The 17,679-nt window shown below is 48.0% G+C and overlaps 1 protein-coding gene across 1 annotated transcript in view; it reads right to left on the bottom strand.

The window, feature by feature from the left end:
* Positions 1–2,038: 2,038 nt before the first annotated feature.
* The window catches only part of PHF2 (PHD finger protein 2), a 39,954-nt gene continuing 24,313 nt past the window's right edge, over positions 2,039–17,679 (bottom strand). The window contains exons 12-21 of the mRNA XM_029964658.1: positions 17,528–17,677; positions 16,628–16,747; positions 15,528–15,646; positions 15,006–15,184; positions 14,745–14,818; positions 13,541–13,698; positions 7,214–7,491; positions 4,970–5,065; positions 3,989–4,098; positions 2,039–2,830 (exon numbers count right to left, since the gene is read on the bottom strand). Coding sequence (XP_029820518.1) covers positions 2,522–2,830; positions 3,989–4,098; positions 4,970–5,065; positions 7,214–7,491; positions 13,541–13,698; positions 14,745–14,818; positions 15,006–15,184; positions 15,528–15,646; positions 16,628–16,747; positions 17,528–17,677 — 1,593 coding nt within the window. The 3' untranslated portion in view covers positions 2,039–2,521. The remainder of the gene's footprint in view (positions 2,831–3,988; positions 4,099–4,969; positions 5,066–7,213; positions 7,492–13,540; positions 13,699–14,744; positions 14,819–15,005; positions 15,185–15,527; positions 15,647–16,627; positions 16,748–17,527; positions 17,678–17,679) is intronic.

The following is a 17,679-nucleotide window of genomic DNA, read 5'->3' as shown; positions in this document are numbered from 1 at the left end:
TCACTGCTCATGGTCACCTGTTTGCCCACAGGGTGACATTCAAACCCTGCCACACCAGTGCCATCCCGCTCCTCAGGGAGAGGCTGCACAAACACAAACCCCCACACACACAAAAACACACAGACACAGACACAGACACACACACAGACACACACACACACACAAACACACAGACACACACACACACACAGACACAGAAACACATAGATACAAAACTACACAGACACACAAACACACAGATACAGAAACACACAGACACAAACACAGACACATAGAAACACACACACAGAAACACAGACACAACACACACACACACACACAACACACACAACACACACACACAAACATACACAAACACACACACATAGACACATAAACACACACACAACACACACACACAAACACACAAACACACACAAACACATACACATACATACACATAAACACACACACAGACACATAAACACACACACACAGAGCTCCTTGCACCTGCAGGCTCCTCGGGGCTCTCTGGGCTCCTCTCTGACTTCCTCTATGGGAAACATGTGGCACAGGGATCCTCAGCTCACATGCCACCACAGGTCCCGGGACAAACACTGCCTTGAGGATGCCTGGTCCCTCACTCACCACACTGAGACCAACCCACATACCACCACATCTCCATATTTCTCCTTGCCCTCTCTTCCTGCAGTGCCAGACACACCACCTGCATCCAGCCTCCCCAGGAGGATGCTGGAAACACACACACAGACACACATGCTTCCTTCCTGCAGATCCAGACTAGCACCAAGGCACTCCCACACACCCCAGGTGGACATCACTCCCTGTCCTCATCCTGATGAGGACACCACCACCACCAGGAGCCCCAGCAATGTGGTTAAGTGAGCTCTGTGCTCCCTGTGTGCTGCTCCTGGGACTGGAGCTGCTCCTCAGCTGCTCCCCAGCTACCACCGTACAGCCAGGAACTGCCCCAGCACTGCTGGGCACAAACCCAGGCAGCCTCTCCCCTTCCCACTGATCTGCCACAGGGTCAGTCAAGTGCGGTGCCTGCAGGGACTGAGCTCCTCTCCACTGGTCCCAGGTGCTTTAAGTGCCCCAGATTTAAAGACTGTGAATGTGTGGGTGACACTTCCCACAGGAAGTTTCCTCATTTCTCTTCCTTTCACATCACCCTGTAAGACTGAGAGACCTTTCCTGAGGCGGTCCTAGAACTCCCTGGTTCTGCTTCATCCCACCATTTCCTTCCATAGTGCCTTCATTCCCAGTGATGCCCAACCTGGTGGTCCCCACACTCAGTACTCTCCTGTGCTCCATGCAGAGATGCTTTGCAGTCCCCTCAGAGCCTTCAGCTGTCCTAAGACCCTGCAGAGGAAGACCTACCTGATGGTGCTCCACTCCCTGCCACATCAGCCTCTCCTCTCTTGGCAATGACCCCTTCCCTCCTTTGAGGACTGAGTGATCCCATGGGCAGGGTGGGATCCACATGCCTGGCCAGGCTCCCTGCACAACACCCTGCTGTGCTGGCCAGCTACCAGCCACACTGGGGGTTGGCTCCATCAGCATCTGGATCTGATGGATCATCTTCCCACCACATCTTCCACTACCTTGGAACTGTTTCCCTAATGCCACCATTTCAACACAAAGGCAGAATTCCAGGCAAACATGTTCCTTCCACTCTGGCTCTGCAGAAAGCCACAAATACTACTAGCTCCTGGCAGGACCCCAGCACCTACCACAGGCTATACTCATCCTCCTTTATGGCCCATCCAAGCTGCCAGGATACCTTGCACTTCCTCTAATCTGCTCCACTCAAATACAGAGAATTCAGAAAACATGTGCCACATTGCCTCACTTGTCACATCAGGGTCTTTCCCAGTGGGATCACACACAACCTTCACACTACACAGTGCCTGTCCCACACTCCTGCCTCAGCCACACCTCCTGATCCCAGTTCAAGCAGAGAAGAGGAGGACCTAGCCCAGATCCGGGCACAGCCTCAGCTTTGTCACACTTTCCCTAGGGTAGAAAACAAGAGACCTCTTCCTGCAACCTGTGTTACTCCCAAGGTTTGCTATTCCTCTGCTCCTTTGAGGCAACTCTCCAGAGAGATCTGCAGTGTGCCCTGCCTCACACAGCCTGGGAGGAGTGTCCTCAGGTACAGTCAGCACAGGGTGGTGTACAACCCCTGCCACCACCACAGTGCTGCCCTACTCTGAACAGAACAGCCTCCTCTTTCCCCAGACAAGGCTTTGCCAGACAGGCTGGACTGGGATGTGACACTGTGGGTGTTCCTCACGAGCTCAGGCCATGCTCAGCAGAGCTCCTGACATGGGATGCCTCACACCCTGCAACCAACAGCCCAGGAGCAAAACACCTCTTTGGCCCCAATGCCAGGACAGCCAAGGCCATGGGCCCTATCTCTGACTGGATCTGACCTGCATCCAAACGTCTGCACTTCTGCACCCCCACAGCACACACGGCGTGTGAAGGCCCTGCAAAAGGCACGGGTTACACGATGGCTTCACCCTTCCCCACTCCTGCACCACAACCCCCGGCGTTTCCTGGTACCTTTGGCGGAGGCATTGTTCTGCGAGGATGAAGAGGGTCTCCTCTGTGTGAGGAAAACACCGGGTGCCATCGGCTGCGATCCCCTGTTAGGCTGGGCGACCCCAAAGGTGCTGGCCCCTGCGGTGTACTCGTGATCTGTGAGGCTGCTGGCCTGTGACTCCAGCTTCGGCTCGGGCGAGCTGCCTTCCTGAGCCGCTTTGCTTGCGTTGGGGGCTGACAGCTTCTTTTTGGTATTTTTTTTCTTCTTGCCTTTTTGTTCCTCCTTTAAAATGACAAAGATGAAGCTCAGATTAATCCCCAGAAGACCTTTAGCTAGGGCAAGGGCCAGCGGCGTTGCTTAGGGTGCTGATACAGCGAAACCCCGCGGAGTTGGCCACGGGCAAGCGCTCGGGGGCTGTTCCGACACCGTCTCGCTCACAGCTGCACACACACGTTTGCCTCTCGTGCCTCTACGTCCACGCCCCGGGCAGAGCCTCCTCGTTCGTTACCGCTGCGGCGAGCGGAGCCAGCCAGGGCCACACCGACACTGCCCTGGCACGGCAGCGGGGTCGGCATGAGCAAAGCTTTCCATCTTCCACAAACACTGGCACCTCCTATCTTCAGGGATCTTCACACCCTTTCACAACAGCATGGAGGGTATTAAACATCCCACTGATTCAGCCTCTGCTTCCCACCAGGACACACACGTCATCTCCTGACCTGTAACTGCACCTGGACACGTGCACCATGAGGACAGCAGTCTATCACCGTCCTGAGTCCCTTGCTTACTTTCAGTTTCTTCTTGATGATACCCTGCCACCATCTTTAAAGCTCTTCTACTCAACAGTCTACATCGCAGAAGCCCAAAGCCACCACAACCTGCATCTCCATCAACTTCCCGAGGTGCCTCACCAACCTTCCTCCAGTAGACTTTGTCACCTTAGCACCTCCTCATGTCACCTATCTGGGGCCTATCTGACCCCTTCAGAGACTGGACACCTGCCAACACCCAAAGTGCCCCAGTACCTTTGCTAAACTGGCCCCTAACTACCCACAGTGCACCAAATCTTTGGAAGCAAATCCTGACACTTCCCAGCAGCTGATCTGCACAGACAGGCAATCACACCAGTCAGGCTCTCAAATACACACCAAATACACTCCTTTGGGACAACCTCCTCCTATTCTACCCTGGTAGCCCTTCTCACTCCCTCACCCCTCCCTATGCTTTTCCTCTGTCCCTTGTCACCCTGTGGCGTGCTCAGGTGTGTTGTGACACCGTTGGGCTTTGATCCCGTTTATTACCCTGAGACTGCTGAGCCTTGTGTCCCTGGCATGAGCAAACACTGTGGAGGGCTGGCACTGGGCTGCACTCGGGCACAGCTCTGCTGGGGGACAGGGCTCTCCTCCCCTGACAGCTCCTACTGCCCAAGCAGTCTCTCACCTGCTGTGACAACTTGGCGGCGGCAGCGGCGAGTCCGGTTTCGATGGAGGCGACTCTCGTGCCCTCTCGCACCGGCCTGTCCTGTCGAGGCACTGAGGGGCCAACTCGTGCTGCAAGGCAAGCAGAGGCAGGTGAGGGGCAGGGATGTGCCTGTGGGAGCAGCACAGCCATGCACAGGGCACTGGGGCTCTGCCCTCCTCAGCAGGGAGCGATGGGGACGGCCAGCCTCTGCCTTTCCCTTCCCAGGGTGTGACTGAAGGCAGAGGTGCCAACAGCCTCCGGGCACAGCAGCGTGGGGAGAAGCTGCTGATAAAGATGGCACACAGCTGAGCAACTCCACGGCCACCTGAAGCCAAAGCTGTGTGGGTGTGTGCCCACATTATGGATATGAGCAACTCCAGCGTCATTTCCAAATGGATGGTGCTCACTCCCCCTCGGGGGAGGACATGCAGTGCCACAAGCTGATGAGACATGGGCTGCTTGTCACACACACAGCACGCCGTGGAGGGGCCCCTACTCATGGGCCACATCAAAAGGGTCTAAGGACCCTCTTTCCTGTCACTGCCTCTGGTGAGCCCCAACAAACCCACCCAGCTTTGGCTGAGCTTGGAGGAGACTATTCCCACACTTTCTCACTATTCCCACAGTCACCACCTAAAATCCATGGCTACTCAGTGTCCAGGGATTGACTGTTACCCCTCTGCTAAGGTGCCACCAACTGATCCACTACCAAGAGTGTGAGGAGAAATAAACCAACCAAGGAATGATTTTTTCCTGCCAGCTGATTGAAGGAGGAAGGCTAACACTGCTCAGCAGGAATCACAGTGCATGGATCACCTCCCACTGTGCTGGAAAGGGTTAATCCTTCACATGATAAAGAAATCACTAGTTATGGTTTCCACACTCCTGGAAAAATGGCTGTTTTTTAGGGACCTGCACAACTTAGCCTGAGTCTGGGCAGCACAGACAACATGGACTTACCCGTCGGACTGTAAGGGGCATCATCTGAACTTTTCCTTTTCTTTGATCGGGATTTGAAAACTGGATTATCTTCATCTGATTCGAGAGAAGGGTAAACTACAGTAGGAAACAAAGGCAATAGTTTCAGTGTAGGAAACAGCTCTACCCTGCACGTTGCTCTGTCCAGGTGTGGTGACCGCAGGCACCACAGCTGGATGGTCCCCAGAAGTGCCACTGAGGGCTGGTAGCTGTGACACTCAGGGGACTTTGCTCTCATGCACACACTGCCCTTGGGAGCTGTTGTCATTAAACTGTGACCAGGTACTTTTAGGGTACTCTGTAATCACAGAATCTCCTCAGTTGGGAGGGACCCACCAGGATCATCAGTCCAACTCCCGGCCCTGCCTAGGACACCCCAACAATCCCACCCTGTCCCTGAGAGCGTTGTCCAAACACTCCTTGGGCTCTGGTAGCCTTGTGGTCGTGACCACTGCCCTGGGGAGCCTGTTTAGTGCCTGACCTTCCTCTGGGCAGAACCTTTTCCTGATATCCAGCTTAACCCTGCCCTGGCACAGCTCCAGCCATTCCCTTGGGTCACACAGAGCAGAGATTGGAGCTGCCCCTCTGGAGGAGCTGCAGATCCTTATGAGGTCTGACCTCAGTCACCTCTTCTCTAGATGAAGCTGAGCCATTCTATGAATGGACTCTTCTCAGCCCTCTGGAATAAACACCAACTTTTCTGCCCAAACTTTTTTCCAGCCTTTTCTAAGAAGCTTCTGTTGTTTTTTTTCACATGCATTTCATTTTCTTGCCAGTTGCCATTTGTCCCATCCCTGGTGTTGGCATTCCTGGGGCACGTGGTCATTGACACTTGAAGTCTGTGGATCACATGTTGCACTGGCAGAGCCTCTGCAGACCCAGCTGCTCACAACCACTCTCCATTCACTGGCAGCACCAGCACAGGGAGCAAATTTGCCCCTCAGGACAGCACGTGTGACATCTGTCAACCACAGTCCTGTGCTGCCCTTTTGCAAAGCATGTCCAGGACTCCCACTGCATCCCAGTGCATGTGCTCTCCAGTGTCTGGGCAGCCTCCTGCAACCTGTCACAGCAGCCCCACATCTCCTTGGCAGCTCTATTAATGATCTGAAAAGACCCACTTCTCTTTCCTAACTGGAGCAAGTGATTCCTGATGGTCACACTTGCCAGGGAGTCTGAAACACATGCAGAGACTCTCCTGCTATGCAGCATAAACCAATTTCTTGCCCCCTTAAGCACTTCAGGCTTCCCAGTCCCTATCAGCATTTACTTTATTGTCTTGATTTCCTCACTTATACACAAAAATGCTTCTGCATATTATTCTTCAGCCTGGAGAAGAGAAGGCTTCAGGGAGACCTTAGAGCCCCTTCCAGTGCCTAAAAGGGTTCCAAGAGAGCTGGAGAGGGACTTTGGAGAGGAGGCTGAAGTGACAAAACAAGGGGGAATGGCTTCCCACTGCCAGAGGGCAGGATCAGATGGATATTGGGAAGAAATTCTTCCCTGTGAGGGTGGGGAGGTCCTGGCACAGGTTGCCCAGAGAAGCTGTGGTTGCCCCATCCCTGGAAGTGTCCAAGGCCAGGTTGGACAGAGCTTGGGCTTCCACCTGGGCTGGTGGAAGGTGTCCCTTCCCATGGCAGGAAGTTGGAATGAGATGAGCTTTAAGGTCCCTTCCAACCCAGACCATTCCATGATTCCATGATAACTATGACAGAACTGATGTAACTGGTGCAAACTGGCTTTGTGCTCATTTCTGCTGCAGATACTTGGCCTTTTCTGCCAACACTCAAAATAGCATTGGATCCCTTTTCCATGTACAAAGTCAACTTCTCACCCCTCTCAGCCAGATGTTTCTTTGCCGTTGTGCAGACAAGGATATTTCTGTCACGAGTGCCTGACCCACATTTCTGAGACAGTCTCCTGTTTCTGGGCTGACTGCTACAGTTTCAGGGGCTTTTCCTATTTCTGAGAGCTTCTCATTGTGCCAAGCCTCAACTCCAGCCTGCCCGGGTGGCTGTGCCACCACGGGCTCTGCAGACACTCTGGTATCACAGGGTCTTTGCTGATTTTGTGGTGCAGCCCCCGTGTTACAAACACTCCTCCTCACCCAACACCGGCCGACACCACCACGGCAGAGCAGGAGAAAGCGACCACGGGCAATGGGGCATTGCAGACATGCACAGGTGTGGCCATGCAGCCCCAGGCACACCCTGCTTCCTTCCCACTCACCGTAATCCGAGTCCTTAAAGCAGGCGTCCAAGTGGTCCTGATCCTCATCGTAATCCTCGATGTCGAGGCTGTTCTTTGTGCTTTTCTTCAGTAACCGCTTCCCGGCGTTCTTGTTGCCGCCGCCGCCTGCTTTTTTGGAGTTTTGCATGGAGATGGAGTTGTTCTTCGCCTGGTTGGTGCCCCACGACGTCTGAAGGCAGGACTCCGAGGCCTGGAGGTTTGCCATGGAGAGCATGCCCTGGATGGCTTCCTGGGTGCTGGGGGAAGCAGGTGGCTGGCTGTGGGGACACAGGGAGAAACACAGGAGCCATCAGTGATTCCAGAAACACCAACCCCTCACAGGCAGCTCACTCCTTTCACAGCACATTTGTGCTAGAAGAGATTCCCTGGTTCCTTTGAGTAGCTGGACACACTGCCAGGGACAGCAGGTAATTTTATGGAGCAGCAGCATCCCAGACATCCTCAGATGTGGGCATGTCCCTGGGGGCTGTCATTGCTCTGGACAGGGCTCAGGGAACTTTCCAAAGCCCACATTGTATTCCCAACAGTACAGTGTCTCTACTACCAACTATCATCATCATCACCATCATCATCATCATCATCTTTATCTTTTAATAATATTATTTCTCTACCTATATATATTTAATAATGCTATTTATCTGTACTACCAAATCCTCCTCATCATCATCATCATATTTTAATAATAATGTTTATAATCTATACTACCAAGTCCTATAAAAGGAGAGCTTATGCACCAGCACTGATGGGGGATGTCATGGAGGGCTCTGCTCCATACAAGCAATTAGAGCAAGAGCATGAACAACTAGAAGGAAGTTCATGGTCACAGGCCCCAGTTCACAGCAGGGACTGTCACCCCTCCAGGATCTGCTGGAAGAGCAACACAATGAGGCACAAGTAATTTGAGAAGTTTCTGCAGTGCATTGGGAAGGTTTTCTGATGTGAGTGTGGGACGGATTGATTACAGGAGATACTGGAGAGAGACAGATTTCCTTGAACTTCCTTTCTAGTATTTGATTGCCCATTGTCAGCAGACACAGCACATCTACTGCATTCCTAGAATAGGCTGAGGTCAAACGAGGTGTAAATTCTGACTGGCACTGACACTTAGGGAGGTGGGAAGGCGCCCTGCCCACCACAGAGATGAACACAGATAATCTCACAGGAGAACACCAGACATTAATTCTGCGACAGGCAGAACACATCATCCACTATTTCCAGAACTTTGGAGTTTGGGCAAGTAGTGAAATGCAAAAAAAAAAAAAAAACAAACAACAAAAAACCAACCAACCAACCAACCAACCAACAACAACAACAACAAAAAAAAACCAAAAACAACAACAAAAAACAAAACAAAACAAAAAAAAAACCCTTGCTGTGGCAAGGGTGTTTGTTACAGCTGTGAAACAGAAGCCATGAACACACAGCCCTTCCCAAGAGAATCAGCAGCACCACGTCGCTTTCTGCTACTTGAGCTTAATTTGGGCTCAGGATAGAGTAACATACAAGATATAATGGAAGTTTCTGGGCACTAAGGGCATTTATAAATAATCCTGAAAATGAGTTAAGACTGGTGTTAGCTCACAAGTCAGCAAATAGAAGAACACTAAAAAAACCTATTTAGGAAACAGCCATTTAAATTCCTCCAATATCATGCCTCCTCCTTTGTCTTCTCTCTGGTAAAGGCATATTTTGCACCATCTATAAGGAATTAACAAATCTTCCTTCACTCTTTTTCCCTGAATTGTTTTTCCAAGCACTGGACTCTCAAAACACTGCAAACAGACCATCAAACATTGACCACTAAATGGGAAAATCAGAAAGGAACTGCCTTAAGCAACACAAACTTCAACAAATGAATGGTGAGATATGATCAAAACCAGTGGTTCTGAGAGTCAAACTCCAACCTGAAGTGGGTGAAATGTCTCAGAGACGGAGTTGCACATGGGGCAGAGTGTTTCTCATTAGGGCATGTGCCTGGTGTGCTTCCATCAGGGGTATTTCAGCTTTCTAAGCCAAGAAAAATTTCAAGAAGACTCAGGAAGCTATTTTGAAGCTCTGGAAGAGCTGTATCCCCTTTCTGTAGCTTTAGCAATGATTTTTAAAAAAACCCCACATTTATGAAAGTAAACTATCAGAGAGTTACAATTACAGCTTAAAAACACTTCAAAAGAGCATGGGAGCAAGGGTGTCCATGGTACTGAGCCAGGTTTGACAAGAGCATCCTATCCCTGACAGCAGGTGACATAGTGAGTGATGGGGACAGGAATACACCAAATCAGCACTCAGGCTTTACCTCCTCAGTGAGGCTGGGCACAGGAACGATCCCAACACCCTGGATCATGCAGGGGATCAGGCAGGGACCTGGTGCCTCACTCTTCACAACCACTGTCACCTCTCTCTGAGGGCTCAGCCTCTCTAGGCAGATCATCTCCTTCCTTTCATCAGCAATTACTGAGCCTTCCACCTATATCCTCCTATATAGAAACTGAATTTACAATATTCCAGCAGAATATCACTGACTGAGGGGTGGCTCTGCAGAAGTCACGGTTGTATAAAACTATGGAACTCCAATAATGCCAAGCACAATCCCAGTGTTTCCTTCCATTTTTGAATCAGACCTGGACACAACAAGTAATTCTGCTCATTTCAAGATCAGGTGATGACCAGCCCTCCAAGCTTTTGCCATATTCCATTTCAGTTCTTTCAGCCCACTCCCACAGTCACAGCAGCCTTTCTGCAGGAGCTCTGTCAGTCCCTCTCCCCACTGACACATGGAGTTGAGCTGCAGCTCTCTAAAGCAGTCGAGGTAATGCCATCAGGGCATTTGAGGTGGGCAGCTGCAAATGACAGCCCAGTAGTTTACAGAACAAAATTTCCCACAATTCAGATAAGGCCATTATCACGAAAAGCCCTGAGCTGCTTCCCAAGTTAGTGCTGGGATACAGCAGCTCCAGCACTGGTCTGACAGGGCTCCATGCACAGACTGCTTGATGTGTGAGAGGAGACTCCACAGTGACCCACCTGCACGACCACTACGTGGTGTATCCAGAATATACATATATATATATGTATATCCATAAATACATACATATCCCTACCCTTCATCTGCCTTACAAGTAGAGAAAGATGGGAATTGCTCCTGAGAGTCAGACATGACCACACTGGCATCATGTTGCAACTCAGTACGTTTGCATATCATGTTTCTTCCATTTTATTTTTAAAAAGCACATTATGGTCATTTAAAAAGCCGAGCCTAAATATGAAATGAAACACAGTAATTACATTTATCAGGGGCTTTTTTCAATCAAGATGCAGCACACACTGCCAAAGCCCAGTGTTTATCCCAGAGCCAGCATTGATATGACACATTCCCACTGAACTGCCCCACACAGTGCAGGAACTCAGCCGAGTCCAGTGACATGAGACTTTGGGAGACTTTGATTTCAGAAACCACAAAGTCTACAAATACCCTGGGTACATCATCCAGGAGTGGGGGGGCAAGCAAAGGCCTGAGTCCTTCTCTATTCTGGGAGTTTAACCCCTTGCCAGCAGCAAAACACACCCCAAGCAAGGCAGAGAATATTGGAGGACCATTTCATCAGCAGGCAATAAACGGTTGGTAGTGTGCACATGGTCAAGGAAGATTTCTTCAAATTCTTATAATAGTTCATAAATTTTCTTTTTTTTGTACCAGACTTCCACTGTGGGAGTTCTATTAGCCTGGCAACTTTATTGACAGAGTTAGACACACCTAGCTGCTTGTCAACATGTCTAATGACCTGCCAAAATGTAACTGTAAATTCGATGTAAACACTCATCCCATTATGAACCACAACACAGAATGGAAAAGGAATTCACAGGAACAGTCAAACAGACAAGTGTTAATGTGATTATTTCTTTTGAAGTGTGGGAGCAGAGTTGGGGCCAAATCTGAAGAGATGGGGAAAATCCAGAACCACTGATCCAGTTGAATTAAGACAACAAAAACTACTTGATTTCCTGGGAGCTGCAGACACATGGACACCTCTCCCCATGCCCTCCATGACAGATGTTTGGTCAACCTCTCCTTGCTATGGAAAGGGAAGCAACACAGGAAAACCAGGACTAGAGAGAGATGAGATCTTGTCCCTAGAAATAGCAGCCTTGTCAAGACAAGACTTCTGAGGAGATGAAGTGACTGTGTGACTTGATTTTAAAATCAAGCCTTTTTCACCCCCATTAGAGATGGAAAGAGAAATCAGAGGAGACTCTGTGGCCCATCTCTGCTCAGCACAGGGATGGGGATCCCTGTCCCTGCTTTGCAACCAGTAATGAACCCTAAATGGTGATGCCCAAAGGCCAGAGTGTCTCGACAGAGCTGCCTGGTTCTGCACAGCCAATGCACCCTGCATGAAGTCAGGCCATATCATAGTTTTTAACCTCTTGCAACCATCTGAGGACACAATTTTCTAGTAACTTGAGAAGGTTGAACCAGAAGATGGGTTTAGTTCAGCAATGTTCCCTTCTCTAGATTTCTCTGCAGCTTTGTCACCACGTTGCAACCTTAACAAATTCCATTCTCTCTCTCAACATCAAAAAAATGATTTTTTTTTTTAAATCCCTGATAATATTTTCTTCTATTGTAATTTTCCCTTGGTAACTTATTCCACATGTTCCCCTTTGACCACGAGGCATAGCTTTGGAATTCTCAGTTATGACTTTTAATTTTCCCAGGCTTAGATAATATCTTCCTCTCTGGAGGGATCTCCTCATTCCACTTTGACAGATCCTTTTCAATTTGCAGGCTGCACCTTTCCTGGGTCACAGGCCCCCAACACCCAGCAAGGGCAAAGGACAGCACCAGGCTCTCTGTCCAGTTTGTTCTCAACTCTCAGGTCAATCCTAAAGCTACTTCTACCTCTTACACAGCTTCTGTGGCTTTGTATAACCAAGGCAGACCAAGAGAAAGGAGGGAGGAAAATTATGCTGTTGGTTCCAGCGGTCAGCAAGGAAACCCAACACATCCCACCTGCCTGGGGAAGGTGGTTTTCAAGGTGAAGATGGAACTGGCTTATTAAAAAGCCAATCACAAATAGCCTTCCACATGTCTCACATAATTTCCCACATCAGACTTGTTACTCTCACCCTTCGGAGGTTTATTCCTTGGTTTGCACAAATTTAGAATCTAGAAACTTCTGCCAGCAGCCCACAGTTTCCAAAAGTACCAAGGCTGTGGCTCCTGGGGAGCAGTGGGAAGTGCTTGGCTGAAAACCTCTGCTTTTCTACAGATGGAGGACAAACCATTCCCTCCAGGCTGCAGCAGCAAGGATGTCCTTATGAGCAGAGGACGAGGGAGCACCGGGCACCGGCGCAGCAGCTCCTGCAGTTCTGTGCATGGAAGCCACAACTCAGCTGATGTTCCCAAAACCCCTTCCTTGTGCATTTGTTCCTAGGGTTTGAGTTAAGCAAGATACTTCAATATGTGAACAGTCCCACTAACTTCTCTCCAAACAACACCATGTTCTGTTACCAGCTGTCTGCTGATGGTTTGAGATCAGAGCTGGGCTGTGAAGGGGGGAGGCAATGACCCCACACATCTGGTTTGAGATGGACCCAGACACACCCCTTGCTCCAGACAGTCCTGAATGCAGGATTTGAGCCTAGCCTAGACTTGGTTTTCCATTTCTTTTCACCACTCACTGTCTGGATTACTGAATGATCTAGTGCTGTACCTTATCGACCACATCCCAAAACACCCAGCTTCAGTTCCCACATTCACCTACATAAGTAGATCCCACATAAGACACAGCTAAGCCCAGGCAAATATTTCCATTTCAGAAATAGAAGTACCCATGAAAGAGTTTACTTTTTTTCCCCAAGCCATATTTTTTGGTGGGGAGAAGAATGATGACCAGGGATAGGAGGGAGGGTAGATAGTTTCCTATTTCCTTCTTGCAAACATTTGATATTCATGGCACCTTACAATGCATTATGGAAGGAATATTGGCCATTTAGATTACTTTATCACAATCTCACTACATTAAAAACCATAGTTCATGCCCTCAAGCTGCAGTCACTGAGCTCTCTCCTCCTTTTGAATGATTTTTATCTATTACAGTATTATTGCTAAAAGTGATGTCAAATCCTCCATTTGTTTAAATTATACCCCAAAAATCTTTCCCACCTCCAGATCATAGGACAAAGGAAGAATTTGCTTACTGGAGAAAAAGCAGTTGCCAAGCTGCACAATTCATTCTCTCTCACACACAGCCACAAAAGAGCAGTTTTGTTCCCAGGTAAGAGGGAAAAGCCTCCCTTGGTGCGTACCTGTTGGTGTTATACTCTAAACCCCCAACTTCCTTGCTTGCCTGCAAAAGATCAAGAATTCCTGCTGAACTTCCACTCTCTTTCTTTACTTTGGAATTACGTCCCGGCTTTGCCTCGGTGTCAATGTGAAGCAAATCTTCATCTGACGAGTCCTCGCTCTGCAAAAACAAGGGAAAGGCTCAAAAAAGGTGGAAACTCACTGAGTTACTCAACAAGAAGAGCACAGTGATTCCTGCAGCCTGCTGCTCCTCCAAGGACACAGGACTAGCCTTTGGAATTTGCTTTCATTAAAGATAAAACGAACAAAACCAGGTGCATGGTAAAAATCCATTTCCTTGCAATCTGTAGGCATGGTGGGTTTTTCTTTCCCCTCCCAAAGCTCTGAGATCTGATCCTGCTCATGGGATCAGACCACTCTAACAGTGGTGTTTCCAGGTGCTGCTTTAATTTCCCAGCCCCTGCTCCAGTTCTTCAGACCATGACCCCTCCAGGAAAGGAAGGGACTGTGTGGCCATGGCTCTGCCAGCCCAGGTGTGCAGCAGGGCACAGATCTGCACCTGGCAAGACTGCCAACACTGACAATCCAGACATGGGGACAGACCCACATCTGCCATCCCACTGCAGGAGACTGGGAAATCAGACAGCAGAATGGCACAGATCCATAGGAACAGGGGCCACGTGGGGCCATGGAAGGGAGCTGCCTACACCTGACCATCTCCCTGGGGCTGGGATTTCTGTGCCCTGTAGCCTACAGTCTAATGAAACGACTCTTTTCCCCTCCCTGCCCTGTTTTCAGGCTGCTGAGGTGCCAGCCCTTATTGCTTGGAGTGCCAGTCTGTTCTCTCCAGGGACTCCCTCCTTCAGCTCCCGCACAGGGAGATACCACCAGCCTCCAGACATCAGCTCCTGACTCAGCCAAGGAGGTCTGCAATTCCTCCTGAACATCCCAGAGACAAACCAGGGTGCAGAGAATTTCTTAGTACTTAAAACCAAACATTTTGGACAACTCCAGTTCTGTCTTAACAAACTATTTTCTTTTTCTGACTTATTCAGATATTATAATATGAACTTGTACTGATCACAGCAAACAAACACTTTAATTGCTGCATCACAGGTACAGAATCACAGAAGGGTTTGGGCTGGAAGGGACCTTAAAGATCCTCTCGTTCAAGTGGGACTTTGTGAAGGAACAATATCATCATACCTTGTATGGTACCGACTCCACCTTTGGCTTCTTAACAGGAGTGTGCTGCAGGGTGTCTTTTTTATCTGATAAAACTGAATGAATAAAAAGAAACACAGTCATGGTTCTTTTCCCTCCAAAAACCAGCCCTCCTATGCCCTTACATTTGACTGACAGGTAAAACATTGCTTTCTTTACTATAAATCACATGCTGATTGTTCTGGACAATCACCACCTAAGACTTTGTTGAGCAGATAAAGACAAACCAGGAAATATTCTTACAGGGCAGTTCTCTTTTTGAAGTGTTTTTCTTCCTTCTGATTGGAAACTCATCAATTTTTAGTTCACCATCATCTGACACATATTCATATTCATCCCGTACAGGTTTGGCTTTGTCTTCCTTAAAATTCTGCAGTGACCCAAACACACTAGTATTCAGCTGGGTTTTGACTCCCTTTGAACTGAAATGAAAAGAAAAATTACAAATCAGTAACAACACTGAGTAGAAAACAGCTTGTGACTTGACAGAGAGGAAGACAATGAGTATCTCTATGCAGAAATCTCAGTCAACTTGATACTTTCAGGGGTGTCAAAGCAAATAGAATAATTTTACAAACACGTTTCTGAACCTACAATTTATATCTCAAAACAGGATGCTGACTAAAGCACTAGAAGAACTTTTTGTGACAGTGTATTTTCTAAATTGACCAGAAGGGCAGATTTTCATCTTCTTGTAAAAAAACATAAATACTGACTTTTCAATCTGTTTTTTTAGTTGATGTGCGTTGTCATATTTTTACTTACCCAAGCAACTTCTTATTAGAGAAAGAGAATGTAAATTTGTTGTCCTTATTTCCTGATAAAGGTGTCTTTTCTGATTTGTGTTCCTCTTCCATTTTTAGAAGTGAATCAGGTTTACTGTTCTGAAAGGCAAACAACACAAAACAAAACAATTAAACCAGTTAAATGTCATGTCATTTATGTGGTAGATTCACAGGTATCTTCAGAGAGTCTATTCATCTACAGACAGAGTAAAAGAGGATTGCAAAATCATAGAATCACAGACTGGTTTGTGTTGGAAGGGACTTTAAAGCCCATCTCATCCCACCCCCTGCCATGGGCAGGGACACCTTCCACTAGCCCAGGTTGCTCCAAGCCCTGTCCAACCTGGCCTTGGACACTTCCAGGGATGGGGCAGCCACAGCTTCTCTGGGCACCCTGTGCCAGGGCCTCACCATCCTCACAGGGAAGGATTCCTTCCCAATGTCCAAATAAGGTCCCCCAAATGTGGTGAGTAACAGAGGATTTTGTAACAGGGGAATTTGTTTGCACTTTTGTCATTAGAATTTCACAACAAACATCTGTTTCAGTGAGAGAGCCTGAGCTCACCTTATTTAACTGCCCCTGCAGACAAAATGTGCTGTTCTAGGAGTGAATTTCACTGACCCTCCATTAGCCCTCCAGGAAGGTAAGCTTTTAAGTCCATGTGGCATAATTCAGATTTCATTAACTTTAATTTCATGCCATTAAAATTAGTTACTGAGTATAAATTATTAGTTAATTATTGATTAGTTATTGATTTCTCTGCAACTACTCCAGACTTAAAGCAGTAGGACTGTGTTCCAGGAAGGATCACAAAAGGGATCAGTACTGAACATCTCACTGTTAACAGTTTGGTGTCACCATGGATAAGATGGATAATTCAGCACATGCTATCCAAGAATTCATCCACACACATCCCCTTCCTTAATCAGTGACTGATTCTTTTCTGCTTAATTTTTTTCTTTGAAAACTCAAAATTGGTGTCTTGTTCTCTCTGCTTAGGTAGAGCCATGAACGATTCTCCACCCTCAGCTTGTCATTATGTGGCAGAACCAGCAGCAGAATTTAACAGGAGGTGTTACCTTATATTTCCATTTGGCTTCTGTTTTGCTTTTATTTTGCTCTCGGACTTCAAATTTCTCCACCTCATTCTGCTTGCTTGCAGATTCCTTATTGGGAACACTTAGAACATTCTTTGCAGCCTGGGGAATAAAAGTCAGGAAGAACTCCTTTTAATGAGGATGCAGTGCTGCATGTCAGAAACACAGGCTTTATCTGGAATATAACACAATATATTTTTGAAAACTCCTATTTATTCTTTTGGAACCCAAAACTGAGGTTCAGTCAAATATTGCTGCTTCAGAACTTGCAGAAGACCAGCTGCTCTTCTCCTCAATACACCAACACACTCATCTCCCTGCCTGCTGCTCCATGACAGGCACCACAAACTGCACACAAACTGCTAAAAGTTCAGAAGTGCTTTAGGAAAGATTTAGGGGTATTTCTTTACAAACAGCAATTCTGACATTCCTCTGTCAGTGCCTCAATGGCCCCTCCTGAAGCCAACAGCAAAATTCATGCTGAATTAAAAGGTTTCAGAATTCAAGGGCATCACAAAGAAATTTGTCCTGCATGGGCAAAAGTGGAAGAAAACTATTGTTCTATCTCCAGTCACTCCTTCTAGAGTGAAATCTCAAGTAAATTTGATGCTTTAGAAACAAGTTCTGTCATCATTGATACCTTTTGATATAAATGGGTTTCTGGGAGGCTCCATATCAAAGAATAACCAAGCAAACAGTCAAATTAAATCCAAGAGTTGGGTAAAAGAAGGGTAATGAACCAGCAGTTACAAATCTTTCCTTCTCATCAGCAGAGCCAGGGTTTCACACTGTGTCACACAGATTACCTTTCACACGAGACCTAAGGAGTGATTTTATCCCTATGATGGCAGGAGAAGGGGGAGAGGTTACAACATGACCCACCTTCCCCTTCTTTGGCGTCTTGATCTTGGTCAGAGCCTCCTTGGTGTGTGCCTCCAGCAAGTCGAGGTTGGGGATGGCTGGTGGGGGACTCTCCTTTGCCTTCTTTCCTTTCTTTTTGCCTTCTCCCTTCACTTTCGGTGTTTTGGGAGGCT

The sequence above is a fragment of the Manacus vitellinus genome, unplaced genomic scaffold (assembly GCF_001715985.3).
Source record: "Manacus vitellinus isolate BGI_N305 unplaced genomic scaffold, ASM171598v3 scaffold_77_pilon, whole genome shotgun sequence".
NCBI classification, from domain to species: domain Eukaryota; kingdom Metazoa; phylum Chordata; class Aves; order Passeriformes; family Pipridae; genus Manacus; species Manacus vitellinus.
Note: the sequence above shows the minus strand (reverse complement) of the source record. Positions and strands in the feature narration are given on the sequence as shown.